We start from the raw sequence: 20,353 nt of genomic DNA, 5'->3' as shown, positions 1-20,353 counted from the left end.
AAAAGCAGTTTCTTTCACCATCTGTCATCCCTCACTTATCTCAGTGTCCCTTGCTCATATTTTGGATGACCTGATCTACATTTACAATGATGTTGCCTATACTTTAACTTGCATTCTGTGTACATTTGACTTGCACTGGTTTCCAATTATACAAGAAGCTGGTTTTAAAATTCTCACTTGTCTTCAAATCACCCCATGGCGTAATTTCTCTGATCTCTGTAATCTTATCACAGAATTGAGGAATTGTTACAGTACAGAAAGAAACCATTCAGCCCACTGATTCTGTAGCAGTTCTCTGAACAATTTAACGGTTCAATCTCCTGCCTTTCCCCCCAATACCTGCACATTGTTACTAATTAAATAATCATCCAATACCCTCCTGAATGCCTTAATTAAACGTGCCCCCAATTCATTGCCAGGTTATTGATTCTAGAGCCTAACTAGTCACTGTAAGAAAAATCTTTTTGCTAACCTCACACTTGCTTGTTTTGCAAAACACTTTAAAATGATACCCTCTTGTTCTCTACTCTTTTACCAACAGAAACAGTTTTTCCCTATCCACTGTGTCCACAGCCTTCGTGATTTTGAAAACTACCAGGTCTCCTCGCCACCTTCTCTGCAGCCTTTCAGAACTGAAATGTCACAATTGTCATAAACCGCTTCTGCATTCACACCCTATTATGTAGTACCAAGAACTATATTACCCAGAACTGTACTCAATACTCCAGCTGACATCTAACCAGTGACCTAAGTTCATCATAATCTTGCTGCTATTGTACTCTATGCCCTATTAATGAAGGCTAGAACACTGATTGTTTTTAAACAGCCCTGTACCTGTCCTGCCACATTTAGATTTACACCCAAGTTTCTCTTTATCTGCATACCCTTGAGAATAAAACCCTTCAGTTTATACTCTCTTCATGTTCTTAGTACCTAATCATGTCACCTCACACTTCCCTACATTGCACTTTATTTGCCACTATCTGCCAACTAACAGCTTGTCCGTGTCTTTCTGAAGTTCTACACTGTTCTTCTGCCAGTTTAAATTTCTCCTAAGCTTTGTGTCATCTAGCCCCACAACTCTCAAAGGTATCTGAGCCCATCAAATTTTGAAACATTGCATACCTTGATTTTATATACTCGACTATTCTGGAAGTGCTTCAGCTGGCTAGGCCCGAAATTCTGAAATTCCTTATCCAAATGTACTTATCTTTCTTTTCTTTAAGACATTGCTTAAAATTACCTTTTTTGGCCAAATATTATATGGCTCACTATCAGATTTGCTTTATAATCCTCCTGTGAATCACCTTGCAGTATCTTATGTTAAAGATGTTATATGAATACAAGTTTTGCTATTTATTTTTATGATCATATAGTTAGCAGAAGATCATCACAGCTCTTCACTGTTACACATATGTCTACGTACTTGGCATCAGAGTGTAACAGAATCACTAGCTGAAAAGAACTTCAAAGCAGAAAAAGTGTACAATGGCATTCTTCTTAAGCGATGTTTCAACAATTGGCTAAAAGTGAGTATATCCAATAATAATTCTTATTGGGTACGTTTTGGAATATTGATTACGTGACCTTTATGTCTCAGTAAATTAAAATTTTTGTCTGATCATTAAATTTAAATTTTTTTTTTTAAGGATTTCAGTGTATCCAAATTTAAAACAAATCATTTTGATTTTCCAGAGATTTAACAAGTTAATTAGTTCAAAAATTCTCTACTGAAATATCTTAAATAAAATGTAATCCAGTAAGTGAAAAATTGAATTTTAGGCACAATCCTAGACCTGACCATCAAATTACATAGAATGGCACTAATAACTTTTCTTACATTAAGAGATTCAGGAGATTTACTAAGAGAAAAAAAGTCACGAGTTCATGGTTTTGAACAAACAGCAATAAACCTTTCTTATATAGTGTCAGATCAGTAATACAATCAACAAACTGTTGACACCATAAGACACAATTCAAATGAAGAAAAGACAAATATTTCCGAGTAAAGAACACATGGAATAACTTGTTACAAGATAACCTTACCAAGTATTTTGAGGAAATAAATTTTGTAATAGTTGTTAAGTGACATTTTTCTTCTACTGGAAGATAAGGAGGAATAATTGCTGCAGACATGTCCACCCAACGGTTTGATAAGTGAGAGTAACAATATGTACGTAGTCAATTGTCATGCTTCTGAGCAAGTGCTTGCCAGTAGTGGTAATATGTTTTTAAATCACATCACTTTAGAGTGCTTAGAACAACATGAAGGTTGTCTCTTTAATCTTCCAAGTTAAACTCTTTTAAAAAATAATACATTTAAGCCCCTAACAAGTGACCTTGTTTTGTTTAGGGTTCACAATAAACACATTCTATCCCAAATTAATTCAGGCATATCCCTAATTTGCAAGTGGGAAGTTGTTTTCTTTCTAAAATTAGATTTTAGATTGTATCTTGTGTTCTACAGTACAGGAAACAAAGTTGTTTACTGCACATTGTAGATAACATGCTATCTTGTTAGTCTTTCACATCCTGACTTGAGGGATTAAATACTACCTGATTGAAGTTAAATTCAAGATGCAGCAGGTTACAATTGAAATTGGAAGTAGTTAAATATTTCCCAAACTATAAACTGTTAAATAATTGTTTGTCATGGAGCCCACAAGGGAGTAGGCTATTCTGGACCGAGTGCTATGTAATGAACCAGACGTTATAAAAAATCTTAAAGTAAGGGATCACTTAGGACGCAGCGATCAGTCTGCAGTTTGAAAGAGAGAAGGCAAAATCAGATGTAATGGTGTTACAATTAAATAAAGGTAACTGTGAGGGCATGAGAGAGGAACTGACGAAAATAGACTGGAAGCAGAGCCTAGCAGGGAAGACAGTAGAGCAAAAATGGCGGGGGTTTGTGGGTAAAATTGAGGACACTGTACAGAGGTTCATCCCCAAGAAGAGAAAGATTATCCGGGGAGGGCTTAGACAGCCATGGCTGACAAAGGAAGTCAGGAAATCTATCAAAGAAAAAGAGAGAGCCTATAAAGTGGCCAAGAGCACTGGGAAATCAGAAGATTGGGAAGGCTACAAAAATAAACAGAGGATAACAAAGAGAGAAATAAGGAAGGAGAGGATGAAATATGAAGGTAGGCTAGCCAGTAATATTAGAAATGATAGTAAAAGTTTCTTTCAATACATAAGAAACAAACGAGAGGCAAGAGTAGACATTGGGCCACTTCAAACTGATGCTGGAAGCCTAGTGATGGGAGATAAGGAAATAGCAGGAGAACTTAATAAATACTTTGTGTCAGTCTTCACAGTGGAAGACATGAGTAATATCCCAACAATTAAAGGGAGTCAGGGGGCTGAGTTGAGTATGGTTGCCATTACAAAAGAGAAAGTGCTAGAAAAGCTAAAAGGTCTTAAAATTGACAAATCTCCTGGCCCCGACAAGCTACATCCTAGAGTTCTGAGGGAGGTGGCTGAGGAAATAGCGGAGGCGTTGGTTGAGATCTTTCAAAAGTCACTGGAGTCTGGGAAAATCCCAGATGATTGGAAGATCGCTGTTGTAACCCCCTTGTTCAAGAAAGGATCAAGGCAAAAGATGGAAAATTATAGGCCAATTAGCCTAAACTCAGTTGTTGGTAAAATTCTAGAATCCATCATTAAGGATGAGGTTTCTAAATTCTTGGAAGAGCAGGGTCGGATTAGAACAAGTCAACATGGATTTAGTAAGGGGAGGTCGTGCCTGACAAACCTGTTGGAGTTCTTTGAAGAGGTGACAAGTAGGTTAGACCGGGAAACCCAGTGGATATGGTCTACCTCGACTTCCAAAAGGCCTTTGATAAGGTGCCACATGGGAAGCTGCTGAGCAAGGTGAGGGCCCACGGTGTTCGAGGTGAGCTACCGGTATGGATAGAGGATTGGCTGTCTGACAGGAGGCAGAGAGTTGGGATAAAAGGTTCTTTTTCGGAATGGCAGCCAGTGACAAGCGGTGTCCCGCAGGGTTCAGTGTTGGGGCCGCAGCTGTTCGCCATTATATATTTATGATCTGGATGAAAGGACTGGGGGCAGAAATGCGGAGACATTTCTTCAGCCAGAGAGTGGTGGGCCTGTGGAATTCATTGCCACAGAGTACAGTGGAGGCTGGGACGCTAAATGTCTTCAAGGAAGAAATTGATAAATTCTTGATGTCACAAGGAATTAAGGGCTACGGGGAGAATGCGGGTAAGTGGAGTTGAAATGCCCATCAGCCATGATTGAATGACGGAGTGGACTCGATGGGCCGAATGGCCTTACTTCCGCTCCTATGTCTTATGGTCTTATGGTCTAATTACTCTAAAGCACAATCCTTCCAGATTAATACCTTAAATGCAGAGTGTATAACTAACAAAAACATCACGCATTTAAATGTCCACCCTTGTATTTATAGTTAGGTTTACACTAACTCATTTGTTTTTGAGGAAAAGGAAATGGTATTTAAGTTTGCAGCTAATAGGATGGTTAAAATTCTATAAAGGTATAAAACCTCCTACTAGATTTTAATATAGTGCCATGAGAAATCTTAGCATAACAAATTAGAGAAAAGCGGATTGAGAAACTAGGCAATAATTAACACAGAGCTTAACAGGGTAAACCTCGTTTCGACTGTGGACAATATGCAAAATCCTGGACTGAACTCATTTTGTAGATTTTTCTTTAGAGTCCACCTACTTTGAATTGGCAGGACTTCTGTAGTTCTGATTGTAATTAAGGGCAACCTTTCCTTTTGGTCATTTTGCTCTCCACTGGAACAAACATTTTAAACGCACAATTTTTAAAATTTGTTCATGGGATGGGGTGGCACTGGATAGTCAATATTTATTACCTTAGAGATGGTGGTGAACGGCGTCCCTGAACTGTAGGCCATGAGGATAAAAGAGCCACTGTGCATTTAAAAATGGAGTTCTAGGATTTGGACCCAGCCTCAGTGAAGGAATGGCAGTGTAGTTCCCAATCAGGATGGTGTGCAACTTGCAGGTGGTAGTGATTCCATGCATTTGAAAAACGCTGTTTAATGGTTATTTATTTCCTTTCTTTCTAAATTTCCAAATCAGTTGATGAATTGGCAGGACCTGTAATAAATCTTTGGTTTATGGCAATTGGCAAAAAGGAAAAGGTTGTGGGATAGCTTTATTAATAAAGGAGAGTATCAGTACTGTGGGGAGTAGTCATTTAGATGTAATAAGTCGTAAAGCTTGGAAAATAGACTAAGGGAAAAATCTGTAAATAAGCAGGAGGAGACATTTATCAAAATATTTCTTATCAAAATATTTCTTAACACTTGGCAGGTTTTAGTTATGAGGAAAGGTTTGATAAACTGATTGTTTTCATTGGAAAGACAGAGACTGAGGGGCGCCCTGCTACAGCTCTACAAATTGTGAGAGGTATAGATTAGATTATGTTATATTCCCTACAATGTGGAAACAGGCACTTCGGTCCAACAAGTCCACACCGACCCTCCGAAGAGTAACCCACCCAGACTCACTCCCCTGTAATCACCCCTGACGAATGCACCTAACCTACACATCTCTGAACACTATGGACAATTTAGCATGGCCAATTCACCTAAACTGCACATTTTTGGATTGTGGGAGGAAACCCACTCAGACACAGGGAGAATGTGCAAACTCCACACAGTCGCCCAAGGTTGGAATTGAACCCAAGGCCCTGTTGCTGTGCTAACCACTGTGCCGCTGTGTAGACAGTCGGAGGCTTTTTCCCCAGGGTGGAACGATCAACTACAAGACAGCATGAGTTCAAGGTGAGATGCGGAAAGTTTAGTAGAAGTGCAGGGAAAATTTTCACTGGAGCACACGAGAAGTCATGGAAGCAGGCAGGTTAGCAATGTTTAAGGCATATCTTGATCGCCTCATGTTCATGTGTCTAAGAAAGAGATAGAAGCTGCACATAGTCAATAAATAGCAGGCTAAATAAAGATTGATGCAGGCTTGTGGACCGAAAGGATGGTTTCTGTGCTGTATTGTATTAACAATTTATTTCAGCCAAAAAAGGACTAAGGATGAATCATCCATAGTTAACAAAAAGCAATCAAGGAGACTAACTTGGGATCTTGTGTCTGTTAGTTAGCTCACTGAGCTTGAAGGTTTGTTTTCAGACGTTTCATCGCCATACTAGGTAACATCATCAGAGACAATAGCTGGTGAAGCGCTGGTGCTATGTCCCCGCCTCTCTATTTATAGGCCTTAGTTTCTTAAGGTGGGTGATGTCATTTCCGGTTCTTCTTTTCAAGGGAAAGTAGATAAAGCAATCACTCCAACATCCTTAAATGGAGCTGCATTAAGACATTATTTCAATGAGAAACATCACACTACAGCACCCAAGAACTACAAAAAGCAGAAGAAAAACAGTTACCCAATAAACACAATCCGTCGATTCCTCCGAAACAAACCCAAACAAGCAGACAGAACACAACCAAAAACAATAGCCTCACATCAAAGGCATATCAGAAATGATTTCTAGACTACTCAGACCCCTTGGCATTACAGTAGCCCACAAACCTGCCAACACACTTAAACACCGACTAATGAACAGAAAGAACCCATTAGATACCACCAGAAAAACTAATGTCATTTACAAGGTATCATGTAAGAACTGTTAGAAACTTGCCACCAGGGTACATGAACACCAACTGGCTCTTCAACCATGTCCTGAAACAAACTCGCTACTTGGCCTACCTGCCTATCTCCTTTTCCACCTATCCACTCTATCCTCTCCTCCCTGACCTATCACCTTCATCTCCTCCCCCACTCACCTATTGTACTCTATGCTACTTTCTCCCCACCCCCACCCTCCTCTAGCTTATCTCTCCACGCTTCAGGCTCTCCGGCTTTATTCCTGATGAAGGGCTTTTGCCCAAAATGTCGATTTTGCTGCTCCTTGGATGCTGCCTGAACTGCTGTGCTCTTCCAGCACTACTAAACCAAAAGACATGGCCCACTCTCACTAGTTTCCATACACACAGACAAAGAAGGACACCACTTTGATTGGGACAACACACACATCCTAGGACAGGTGAAACAAAGACTTGCACAAGAATTCTTACAGGCATGGCATTCTAACCAAAACTAATAAACACAGACTTAGATCCTATCTACCTTCCCATTAAGAAAAGAACCGGAAATGACATCACCTACCTTAAGAAACCAAGACCTGTAGAGAGGCGTATCATATCACCAGCGCTTCACCAGAGACTCTCATTGATGATGTTACCTAGAATGGTGATGAAATGTCTGAAAACAAACCTTCAAGCTCAGCGAGCTAACATACAGACTTATCATCAACCTGAGCTACAAATGTTCTCAAAAATCGCTAACACGTGTTTTAAAACACATCTATACAAGATGACTAAAGTTAATAAAGATGGAGAAAATTGATGAAAATAAGTTAATAAAAATATAAAAATAAATAGCAAGAGCTTCTACAGGGATGTGAGAAAAGTAGGTGTGACCCTTGAAGAATGCAACTGGAGAACTAATAATGAGGAACAGGGAACTCAACAGATAATATCGATCAGTAGTTTCCATCAGTTTTCATGGTGGAGGACATCATAAACATGTAACAGATAGGCAAAGTCTTAAGCGGAAAGATCATGTAACAATCTCTATCATGAGGGGCAATGCATTTGACAAACTAATGGGGCTAAAGACAGACAAGCACCAAGACCTAATGGCCTGCATCAAAGGGTGTTAAAAGAAAGTGGATCCAGAGATAGTGGAGAAACTGGTCAAAATATGCCAGAACCAGGGTTCCGACATATTAGAAAACCGCTTATGTGACACATCTTTTCTAGAAGGGAGACAAACCAGGAAACTAATCAGCCATTTAGCCATTCATCTATTATTGGAAAAATGCTAGAATCCATTACTAAGGAAGAAAAATCAGAATATTTAGACAGCTTGATGCAATTAGTCAACTAAATTTTGTGAAAGAAAAATATTTGATTTCTTTGAATTCTTTGAGGATATTACAAACAGAATTGATAAAAGGGAACTGAAAGATATAGTGTATTTGGATTTCCAGAAGACATTCAATAAGGTGCCATATAAAAATTTATTGCGCAAGATAGAAGTTCACAGCGTTGGATAGATTACATAGATTGAGGATTGGTTAACAGAGAACAGTCAGGATTAGCTGGTCATTTTCATACTGAAAAGACATAACTAATGGAATGCCACCAGGACGAGGCAGAGAGCCATCTATGCAAATTTGCTGAGGACACAAGAATAGGTAGGAGGGGCATGCTGTCATAAGGAAATAACCTATTTATTTAGAGTCATACCTCCTTGAGGATTCTTCAAATGGTCAAACACCTAGCAGACGGAGTTGAATATAGAAAAGTGTAACATCATGCACTTTGGATAAAAAGACTCCAAAAAAGTGCACTAGAGAGAAATCTGGGTGTACTGTGTGGCAAATAATTAAGGAGGCAAATGGAACTTTGGCCCTTATTGTGAGGAGGTTAGAATTCAAAAATAGGAGAGTCTTGTTACATCTGTGTACACTTGTGGTCCACATAGGGCAGCACGGTGGCTCAGTGGTTAGCACTGCTGCCTCACAGTTCTAGGGACCCAGTTCAATTCCTGCCTCAGACGACCGTCGGTGTGGAGTTTGCACATTCTCCCAGTGTCTGCATGAGTTTCCTCCGGGTGCTCAGGTTTCCTCCCACAGTCCAAAAATGTGCAGGTCAGGTAAATTGGCCATGCTAAATTGCTCGTAGTGTTGGATTCGTTAGTCAGGAGGGAATGGGTCTGGGCAGATTGCTCTTCGGAGGGTCGGTGTGAATTTGTAGGGAATCTCATCTAATCATATCCAAAAACTGCCATTGGATACAGTTCAAAAGAGGTTCACTGGGCTGAATCATAAAGGGCTGACTTAATGAACAGGTAAACAGGTTAGACCTTTATTCATTAATGTCTCATAGAATGAGAGGTGATCTTATCGAAATGTACCATATTCTGAGGGGGCTTGACAGGATAAATGTTGAGACATTGTTTCCAGTAATGGAGGATTCTTGAACTAAATGACATGGTTATGGAATAAGAGGACATGTAAAGAAATAGTGACAGACTGGAATTCTCTACTGCAAAGACTGTGTGGAGGCTAGATCACTGAAGCTATTTAAAGAGGGAGTTGATAAGATCTTTGAAATATCAAGGAGTTAAGGTCTATTAAGAGCTGTGACAAAGGAGTTGAGGCCAAGGGCAGATCAACTGTGATCGTTTTGAATGTTGGGGCAGGTTTGAGGGGCCAAACGAAATAGGAGCAGGAGTGGGCCATATGTTATTATGTAAAAGTGTCAACAGTAGAGAATTTGAAATACATAATTTGATTCTTTGAGAAAGTGAGATTCTAAAGTATAATTTTCTTACAGTACAAAGATTACTGCACTGTTGAAGAAGCGAAAGCATGGCAACACTATCTGACAGCTCTGACAAGAACCACTTTCAATACCTGGTTTGGTTATGTGACTGAAGAAAAGATTGCAAGTTGGGAGAAGGAGAGAATTGGAGAACAACATAACTATTGGTAACAGACATCTTCAACTGGTGGAATATAGTAAAAAGAAATTGATGCTTTTGTACACATAACCTTGTTGTATTTGGTAACTCAGACCCACACAGTACAAATTCAGAATATCTCCAAATTAAATATTTGCTTTAAGTCTTAACTTCAGAATGGTTAAAAACAACATATTAAAAGTGCAATATATATTCATAAGTTATCTTGGAATTCCTGAATGTTTAATTTGTATTTCCCACCTGCAGGAGGATAGTCAAGAGAGCTTTCAGAGCATGGAAGAGTTTGCCAATGCTTATCAAAGAGGAGGTGAAAAAGAAAGAACGCATACAGCACCTGAGGAAGAAAGTTGCTGAAATTCTCCCTGATTTTCAGGCATAGCAATCAAATACTAACAGTTAGAAGATTCTCCCTCAACTCAAATTTACTCAGAATTAGCAGAGAACCTACAAGGCTGAGAGAATACCTTGCAGTCCTCAGGGTAGAATCCAAAGATTGTACAGACAATTAAAGATTTAAAAGCACAATTTAAGTGAAATTTTTGTTAATGTATTCTAACAGTGAAGTACATGAAAGTTCATTTAGTACCAAAACATAATTCACATTTTGACTGTACAGGTATGTGAAATAAACATCTGCATTGCAGTTAAATAGAAATGATTTATTTGGTTTCTATCTCATCATATCTGCATTGCTTCACTATGGTAGTTGTTGAGCACTAACTTCACAATGTTTTTGCAACATTTATTCTTTCCTCCAATACTTCCCTAAAGCAGAACTCATGTCAAAGCTGCATTTCTTATTTATAGCCTCAAATAAAATGGAAGAAACATCAATTGTTTGCTTTTTGAGATGAAAGCATTAAGATCCATTTAAACTGATTTATTTTGCCACAAGTCTTTTCCATATTCTTCAAAAATACCTTACTAAGTAAGTTTCTTTTAAAACATGAAGCAAATAACCTGCTCATCAGGTTACTAAAGGAGTTCTTTGGATATATTTTTAAAATCAGTAAAATGGAATACAATTCATATCATTTACAAGTTGTAGATCCTAAACAATTATTTAATCACTTTAAGAATGATTTAAGAATCACCAATTTTACACACTTCTTATTGTGCATTTTCTCTATACAATGGGAAATATATTTTTTGTGGGAGTTCTCACTTGCTTTTGATAATTCGATCGAATTTTTAAAATCTAGAGAACTCCTTTATTGATCCAGTGTGAATCATGCACTTCAATTTTTTTTGCAATATCAGGAAATCTTACAGAATGCTTTCAAGAATTTGTCTGTAAAATTGTCAACCAGTGATTGTCACGCAACTTTCATGATCCGAGCTGTAGTAAATCAAATCCCAAAATGAAACCTGGATTGATAGGCCACAAGTTTTGCAACTTCTTTAATCATGGTGATCAGTCAATGAATGTATTCACAAGATGCTGCCAATATTCTTTAAACAAGAATGGTAGATCCTTAAGCAGTGTAATGGAACAGAGGGACTTTGAAGTTCAGGTGCACCGTTCTCTGAAAGTGGAGTCACAGGTAGATAGGGCAGCTTTTGGCACACTGACCTTCATGAGACAGGGCATCGAGTATCAAAGTTGGAAAGTTACGTTGTAGTTGTACAGGATGTTGGTGAGGCCGCATTTGGATTATTGTGTTCAGTTTTAGTCACCTTGCTTTAGAGTAGAGGAGAAATTTGCCAGACCTCAACAGTCTGAGTTATAGCGAGAAGTTGGACAAGCTAGGACGATTTTCTTTAGAGCATAGGAGACGGAGGGTGTATCTTATGTAAGTGTATAAGATCATTAGAGGCATGGATAGGGTGAATGCACTCAGCCTTTTTTTCCATTGTTGGTGAATCGCAGGCTAGAGGGTATCAGTTTAAGATTCGAGGGGCAAGAATAAAAGGAAACCTGAGGGGCAACTTTATTTTAAACTCAGCATGGGGTACGCATATGGAATCTGAAACTTTATTGCTGGAACAGCACAGCAGGTCAGGCAGCAGCTAGGGAACAGAAGATTCGACGTTTCGGGCACATGCCTGAAGAAGGGCATGTGCCCGAAACGTCGAATCTTCTGTTCCCTAGATGCTGCCTGACCTGCTGTGCTGTTCCAGCAATAAAGTTTCAGCTTTGATCTCCAGCGTCTGCAGACCTCACTTTCTCCTACGCATATGGAATGAACTGCAAGGAGAAGGTGTCGAGGTGGGTACATTAACAACATTTAAAAGACATTTGGACAAATACATGTACAGGAAAGGCTTAGAAGGATATGGGCCAAGTTCAGGGAAATGAGGTTTGTATAGGTGGACATTTTGGTAGGCATGGACCAGTTTGGGCTAAATGATCTGTCTCTGTGCTGTAGCACTGATTCTAAAAGAACTAAGTTTGTTTTTTTCCCTTGTGTGCAACAAACTATTTCACATTGTTTACGAACTGTTTGAAATGGTCTTATAACAAATATCAGAATTCAAGATTCAACCCTTTTATCCTGTCAGTAATTTTCAGGAAGGATCACCCTGGTTTCCATTTTAAAACTCCTTGTTCAGTTAGCACAGCTATCCTTGCTTACTTTCCAACAAACTTCTACATTCACTAAATGCTATCTTCTCGAGCTAACACCCCTTTGAGAGACGCTTAAACCACCAACCCAGTTCACTTACTTTTAAAAATTTGTTATGTATACTCATGCGTTCAACAATCTTGTAAGATTTCACACTGACATATAGTCATAGAGCTGTACAGTACAGAAACAGACCAAAAGGTCCAACTCATCCATACCAACCAGCTATTCAAAATTAATCTAGTCCCATTTGCTAGGAACTGGCCCATATCCCCCTCAATCCTTCCTATTCAAATACCCATCCAGATGCCTTTTAACTGTTGTAGTTGTACCAGCCTCCAACCACTTCTGGCAGCTCATTTCAATAGGCGCACAATCCTCTACATTAAAAAGTCTCCCTTCAGATTCCTTTTAAATCTTTCCCCTCTCATCTTAAACATATGCCCTCCAGCTTTGGATTCCCCAACCCTGCTAAAAAAAGACTTTGGCTAATCACCCTATCCATGTCCCTCATGATTTTTATAAACCTCTACAAGGTCACCCCTCAGCCTCTGATGCTCCAGGGAAAAATAGTCCCAGCCTATTCAGCCTCTCCCCACACCTTGAACTCTCCAGGCCCAGCAACATCCTTGTAACCGTTAAAGTTTAACAATATCTTCCCTATTGCAGGGAGACCAGAATTGAATGCAGCATTCCAAAAGCAGCCTAACCAATTTATGTTTATTTCCCTTAATAATTTCTAATTCATTCAGGATTTCTCTTCTGGCTCGGGTGTTTTGAAGACTGCCAGATTACGCTACCAATTCTGCAGTCTTTTGTTGCTGTATGGTTTTCTCGTTCTAAATATCTGGTCTCTGGCTTGTGCTGACATAGGCAAGGCTTGTTTTCTTTTGAGGGGGGAGCCACTTCACTTGGACAGGAGTCTGTGATTTCACTCTCATGTTGTGGTTATGGGACACTTTGTACCCAATTTTGTTTGCTCTATTATTGAATTATTCACATTCGAGTTTTTTTTCTTTTAATGTTTCATTTAAATGCATTTTAACTAAAATTATGTCCTCCTTGACCCCTACACATTATGGAGTTATGAATCAAGGCCATACATGGCTCTGTCCACTTTAGGTCCCAAATTTCCAAATAATATAGTGCAAGCTTTCATCACAACTTTGATCAATAGTTTGCAGATGGTTGTGCTGTCACCTAATCTGCAGCAGAATTACAAGCCACTCAATCTCGCCAATTCTGCATTTGAGATGCTTTAATGTTGCAGAAGCAAACTCAGATCAGCCAAATATTCTACCTCCTGTATATATTGGAGGAGAAACTCTGGAATATGTTAAGCATTTCCAATACCTCAGCAGCCACCACTGATGAGAAGATCAAGTGCCTGATATGCGCCAAAGCATGTTTGACAACACAGACGTCCACAAGTCAAATGTCCGAGTGAACATCAGAACTGTCATCACCACACTACTGCCAACTGTGATGAGAGACCTAAACTGTGAAAAGCACTAGAGAAATGGAATAAGCAATACCTTCACCAAATTCTCCAGATTCCATGGGAGAACTGGCAAACAATTTCCACAAGTGTTCAGGCAAACAATTTCCACAAATATTCAGGCAAAAGTTATGCAAAATCCAATTTGATAGACTAGGCAATGTCAGGATGCAATCATCTCTCCCACTAGATCATATTTTTTTTTGATTCTCAAATGACTTGTGGTGAGAGGTGGGGGTTGGTTAGTAACAAAAACACTTTGAAGCCATTCTGAAGCTATCCTTGAAGGCAAGAGTGCATTGATATTAGTGACATAAAGGAGCTCAAAATGACAACAACTTATCAAGCTCATGTTTTGACTCTTAATGCCTAAACAGTGAGGGAGAATAGCAGCAAAGGAAAGAACAGTAAGACGACCCTCTACTCTGGATCCAACTAGCTTGTGGGACATGGTGCCCCATATGTGCAAACATCTGTAGGGCATAAAATTGGCCTGCTCAATCACTTGAAGACCCGTGGCAGAATGTCATAACTGAGAAGACATAATCCGTAAATCAAAGGATAGCCAAAGACAGTCTAATCTAAACAACAGACTCCTTAGTATCCATTAGACATAGAGTTTGAATGCATTTTGGAATCAAAGAAGAAAAACACTAAACCAATTACCAATTTGTGATTAATCGGCATAGGAAATAAAACAACTGATTGGAACGAAACTGCAAAGATTTTCAACTAGAGAATCGAAATTGCAAGATTATGTTTAAATAAAAAGCTGCATTTTCTTAATTTACTGTGTGGATAATTTACAAATTATGCAAATCTGAAAAGCAAATGAAATCACGTAACTGATTTATAGACACTGTATATTAACTGAATTACAACCATTTATGTTCATTTTTAATAAATCAGTTCCTTAGATCCAAATAGTAATTTGTTGGTGGATCTATTAAGTTAATGAAAAGTTTGAAATATTTGTTGATACTTGTACTAAATAGTGATTTGCCATCAATTTTTCGTAACATTGCGGCATGTTACTTAAATCTGCTTCAATTTAGACTACCACCCAAATAGTTTAAGATGACTATACCTGCAGTGTAACATTTAATCTCTTGCATCCGACAGCTATCCAGAATTTCTGAAATAGATTTGTGATCTTGCTTTTAACTCTGCTGCTGGAGGAGACAGGCACAACCCACTCCAAATTCATCAAATATAATTCAAATGATATGATCAAAAGAAGATTCGGTCAGTTTAAGGGAGTTGGATTTTGAATTACAAATGCATTGAGAGGCCACTTCAGAGGACATTAATACATAGTGGAAAGCACGAGATACTATTTAAAATGCTGCTTAAACTAGTGCGCATGAGACTTCTGCTTCCAAACCCATCATTAATTTCTCATTAAGAGCAAAAAAATTGTGGAAATATTCACCAGTTCTAGAAGCATCTGTAAAATGCAAGAGTTACTATTTCAGGTTGTGGGAGCAAGGTGGGGGATGGGCATTAAGGTGGTAACAAGTAGGATCATTAACTGTTTTCTCTTCACAATGCTGCCACATTTGCGGAGTCTTTCCAGCATCTGCAATATTTTGTTTTTGTAGCAATTGTTCACATGAGCTTTTCCTTTTTCTTCATATTCAATGTCAATTTTTCAGGTCTACAACTGTAATGCTGCACAGTAGATATGTCTCTGTATATCTGAAACTACAAGTGCATTCAAACATCTTAACAGAATCAACACACAAATGCACAACAGAAAAATCTGCTTATTTAGCCCTTTTTGGAATTCTATTAAAAGTTCTACAATTTTCTAAAAATCTCAGTTATACAATAAATTGTACAATGACTTGCACCTATCAATATACACTGATCAGTTTTAAACACATTTTATATATTTAGATCGGAATTGTCTACAATGAGGGATTTATCTAATATAGTTCATACGGAAAATCAAACAAATATCCCACATGCTATGAAATTTTGAAGTTTGAGAATAAATATTTTAAGCAATATTTCTGAGCAACAAATATTCAATTATGTTTAAAATTTGCTCTTTTTCCACAGGCCTTAAATTTCAACCCATTTTACCCCTCTCGCTGGAATAAACAATCCAACTGTAACTAAAGGAACACTATGTATTGTTAAACAGATAGAAACAGAATCCCTGCAGTGTAGAATGAGGCCATTTGGCCCATTAAGTCTGCACTGACCTTCCGAAGAGCATCCCAAACACCACCTCCTCCACCCCATTCCCATAACCCCATGTTCGTTTTTTTTTAAAAGCCATGGCTAAGCTGCCAGACCTGCACATCCCTGGACACTACTAAGAATGTCAAATTTCATTTGGCCATGAATCACGACTATAGAAAGTGAGATTACACCATCTGATGCTATATTTTTCAGGTTAAATAACTTCTGGAAATGAGAAGGTAAGATCTTGTTTTGGGTTTTATGTTCGAAAAATGGATATTTTGGTTATGAACCAAAAATATTCTTGATTATTGTGCTTTACTTACTGGGAATAAATGACTGACAATCAGTTACAACAATATTTCTCAAAAAAACACAAGATTGCATTAAAGGATCATACAGGAATGTCACATTATGGGAAATGTATTTAACGTTTAACTAAATGGTAACTCACAATACATCTCAGGAAAAAAAACAATAAGAATGACCAGGTTTCCATACAAAAATTGTTGAGCATTGCATCAATGGATAGCATTAATACCGAGTCATAAACTCGATTTCACACGTGGAAATGATGTATTGATGCATATGGCATGCCAACAGGAACACTACCTGCTTGATTCTACCTGCCAAGATTAATTAAGGCATTGCATCTCCTTGTTGTTTTACTAAGATCTTGTTTCAGAGAAACTTTAATTAAAATACACAGTCTTTAATATAACTAAGCATATACAGATAAATGGAAACAAGATAAATTGTATCCAACAATTTTAAATATTTTAACCAACACTGAATTCTCAAATTACAATATGTGAAGCTGAATACCCTCAAAAAACATAAGAATTATTACGATAGCACAAAACAAGCTCCGAATTATCTTTCTGAAGAGGCCTCCAAACAATAATCAAAAAGACAAAATGTTACATACAGAAAATCTAAATAATGAACAATATATGACAAATTGTACCATCTGAGTCAGTGCAGCTCAATGATCCAATAACACCTTTGAAGTCAGATATCCTGACTTGATATCTGCTTAATTTAAAAATCTGCAAAAATATTGTTATAGAGCAACGTCTCAAAGCAAACTTACACTGCTTGTTTCCTATCATTAGAATAAATTCTCATTTCAGGGATAAACAAAATACTTTAAAATAGTATGGACCTTCAGAGGATGGAATTTCACATTTCACAAATCTTACACTTCGACGCCTTTTGTTTTGCCTTGACCTGTTTGTGCTGTTAGCCTTCGCTTGCAAAACTGCTTGCAACCTAGATGCTCAGATTTCAGTTCCAAGGGGTACACTCTCAGGAAACTGTATGGCCAAGGAGAGCAAAACAAGCAGTGGCATTAATAAGCTGCAACTCACTGTCTACAAGAGGTGTAGAAGCAGAGACTACCCAATGTTTTCAAAACAAAGTTGGATGGGCACTTGAGATAAATAGCCTTCCAAAGCTCTGAGGATAGAGCAGGGATAATGTGTCTGGTCAGATTGCTCGAAAGAAGCAGCAAAGACTTAATGGGCCAAATGACCACTTATTATCTCATTGTAATGAAATGATAATGAAGGCTAATGTCATTTAAAGAGTTTGAAACAGCTCTAACAAATTAAATTTGGAACTTTTGAAAAATCTGGAATAATTTGGACTCTTGCTTTAGATTGAAAGTTTAAAATTAATGACCGACAAGAATGGAAAATTGCTTTTGTTTACAAAATATGAAATGAACCCAATATTTCACTACAGTCAGTGATCACAAGTGTTAATCTCACATGCAATCTCACTTTGCAATGGAAATTTGAAACTACCATAAAACCCCACAACAGGCACATTTTTGCACTGCTTTAAATAGTAACTTGTACTAAAGCATGACTTCTTAAATCTATTTATAATGTTTTCTAAAAGTTACCAGCCTTTTGCAGGCCTAGCAATAATTTATAATAAGACATTGTACAGTACGTATACTCACATATGCATTCAGAGATGCTGAAAACTTTAAACTGAGAATTTTTTATTTCAGGTTTTCTGAAATATTATATGTACCGAACAATATTAAAAATATATTTACATCTGATGTCAAGATTGATACCAATTTCTTCATAGCAATCACTTCTATTCAACTGTAAACTCAAAATTGTTAATCTAATTGATAGTACAATAATTCAAATCAAAGAGAATGCTGGTAATGCTCAGTTCGTGCGACTTAGGTAGAAAGTGCAACAGGAGCTAGCGGTTCAGATCAATGATCTTTCAACAGAACATCATTTACCTGAAAAGTGAACTTTGTTTCGCTCTCCACAGATGCTGCCTCACCTGGTGAGCATTCCCAGAATATCCTGTTTTGATTTGAAATTTCCAGCATTTGTTGTTATTTGCCTTTGTATATATGCATGGTTCCAATTCCAACAACACAACTTCAAGAAATGAAAACTTCAGTATATTCATATTGTCAGCTAAAAGCGCAACTTCTATAGTTATCACATGAATAATCTCAAATCAATCCAGTTATTGCACAGAGACTGACACCCAATCGGTCAGTATTCATGCAGATAACTTGATGGAAATATGCTTATGCAGTGAAGCAGGCCATATATAGTAGGCATCCCAGATTGCCTCAAAACGGAGACGGTCAGATAAATGTACAACTGAGGTAGCATCAGTGCTGATTCTCTCAAGCTGTTGGGATCATGAAGCTTTTCCATTGGATATCTTTGTGTGTGTATGTGTTTATAGTAAACTAACAGTTAACAACGCTTTTGATTTGACAACTTTGTTTCGATTTGCTGCAAGCAAAGTTCATGTTATAAAACCATTTTTTTTTGCCAGAGGAAAACAAGATTTTGACTTTAATTCTGAAAAACAGAAGCTCAAACAAATTCACAATTTAATTCAAAATATTTTACTTATTACACTACCATGAATCTAACTGTGATTTGGAGGTGCCGGTGTTGGACTGGGGTGGACAAAGTTAAAAATCACACAATACTAGGTACAGTCCAACAGGTTCATTTGGAAGCACTAGTTTTTGGAGTAATGCTCCTTCATTAGGTGGTGGTGGAGTATAAGATCAGGACACAGAATTTATAGCAAAAGTTTACAGTGTGATATAACTATTGAAGTAGTCTTGGATTGTTTGTTAAGTCTCTCGTCTTTTAGGAAGGGCATGTTAGTTTCATTTCTTTCATATGTAAGTCTCAGAACTTTCCTAAAGTTACATTCTCAAGTGAACTTTAATAATAGGTGCCATGTCGGCCCAGATAATGTATGGAGGTGTGAGGTGCCTTGCATGAGACGGTGTTCCAATATTCACACTGATTCTAATCTAAAAAAGGGATTTACAGAATCTTACATGGATTCATGCAGTTTTTGAGCAAAATAAAATGTAATTCTGCAAGTACAAGTTCACCCCACAAACCTGTGTGTGTATGCGTGGGGGGCAATGCGTGTCTGTGAGAGAAAGTGTGTGTGTGTGTGTGTAAAGGGATATAGGTCTGTGAGAGGGTGAGTGTGAGAGTGTGGAAGCATATGTGTTAGAGAGGGTGTGTGTGGCGCAGTGGGGTCACCTGTAGTCTGGCATGAACTCAAGGTCCCGGTTGACCCAAAGTCTCTCTCACTCTCCGACAGACACACAACGACACTCCTACAGAGAGACGATCTCTCTCTCTCTCTCCCCCTCTCCCCTCCCCCCCGTCTCTGACACGCACACCTTTAACTCTGACTCATACGCATACACACATCCACAGACTGCCACCCCCCCCCCCCCCCCCACTGCATGCGCGGGCACACCCCCCAGTTAAACTTGTACTTGCAGAACAGTTTACCCCACTAACTTGTGTGTGTGCGCGCGCGCATGCAGTGGGAGGGGGGGGGGGTGGCAGTCAGTGTCTGTGGATGTGTCGGGGAGAGGGGGAGAGGGGGAGAGGGGGAGAGAGAGAGAGAGAGAGTGTCGGAGAGTGAGAGACTTTGGGTCAACCGGGACCTTGAGTTCATGCCAGACTACAGGTGACCCCACTGCGCCCCACACACCCTCTCTAACACATATGCTTCCACACTCTCACACTCATCCTCTCACAGACCTATATCCCTTTACACACACACACACACACTTTCTCTCAAAGACACGCATTGCCCCCCACACATACACACAAAGGTTTGTGGGGTGAACTTGTACTTGCAGAATTACATTTTATTTTGCTCAAAAACTGCATGTAAGATTTTGCAAATCTCTCTCTTAGATTAGAATCAGTCTGAACATTGGAACACAGACAGCCTCACACCTTCAATGCATTATCTGGGCCGACATGTCACTGTTGTTAAAGTTCACTTGAGAATGTAACTTTAAGAAAGTTCGGAGATTTACAAACGAAAGAACTGAAACCAACATGCCCATTCTAAAAAGATCAGAGATTTAACAAACAATCCAGGTCTTTTTCAATATATAATTTCAGTTACGCCACACTGTAAACTTTTGCTATAAATTCTGTGTCTTGATCTTACATTCCACAACCACCCGATGAAGGAGC

The 20,353-nt window shown here is 38.5% G+C and overlaps 1 protein-coding gene across 5 annotated transcripts in view; it reads left to right on the top strand.

Annotated features, from left to right (window-relative positions):
- ccdc191 (coiled-coil domain containing 191) overlaps window positions 1-10,547 on the top strand; it is a 45,242-nt gene extending 34,695 nt beyond the window's left edge. For 3 of the 5 annotated variants that reach the window (XM_043700629.1, XM_043700631.1, XM_043700630.1), the window contains exons 15-17: window positions 1,377-1,529; window positions 9,428-9,582; window positions 9,822-10,547. In XM_043700629.1, the coding sequence (XP_043556564.1) occupies window positions 1,377-1,529; window positions 9,428-9,582; window positions 9,822-9,954 (441 nt within the window). In that variant the 3' untranslated portion in view covers window positions 9,955-10,547. The remainder of the gene's footprint in view (window positions 1-1,376; window positions 1,530-9,427; window positions 9,583-9,821) is intronic. The other 2 variants (XM_043700632.1, XM_043700633.1) reach the window with 1 other exon arrangement.
- Window positions 10,548-20,353: the final 9,806 nt, after the last annotated feature.

The sequence above is a fragment of the Chiloscyllium plagiosum genome, chromosome 12 (assembly GCF_004010195.1).
Source record: "Chiloscyllium plagiosum isolate BGI_BamShark_2017 chromosome 12, ASM401019v2, whole genome shotgun sequence".
Taxonomy (NCBI): Eukaryota; Metazoa; Chordata; class Chondrichthyes; order Orectolobiformes; family Hemiscylliidae; genus Chiloscyllium; species Chiloscyllium plagiosum.
Note: the sequence above shows the minus strand (reverse complement) of the source record. Positions and strands in the feature narration are given on the sequence as shown.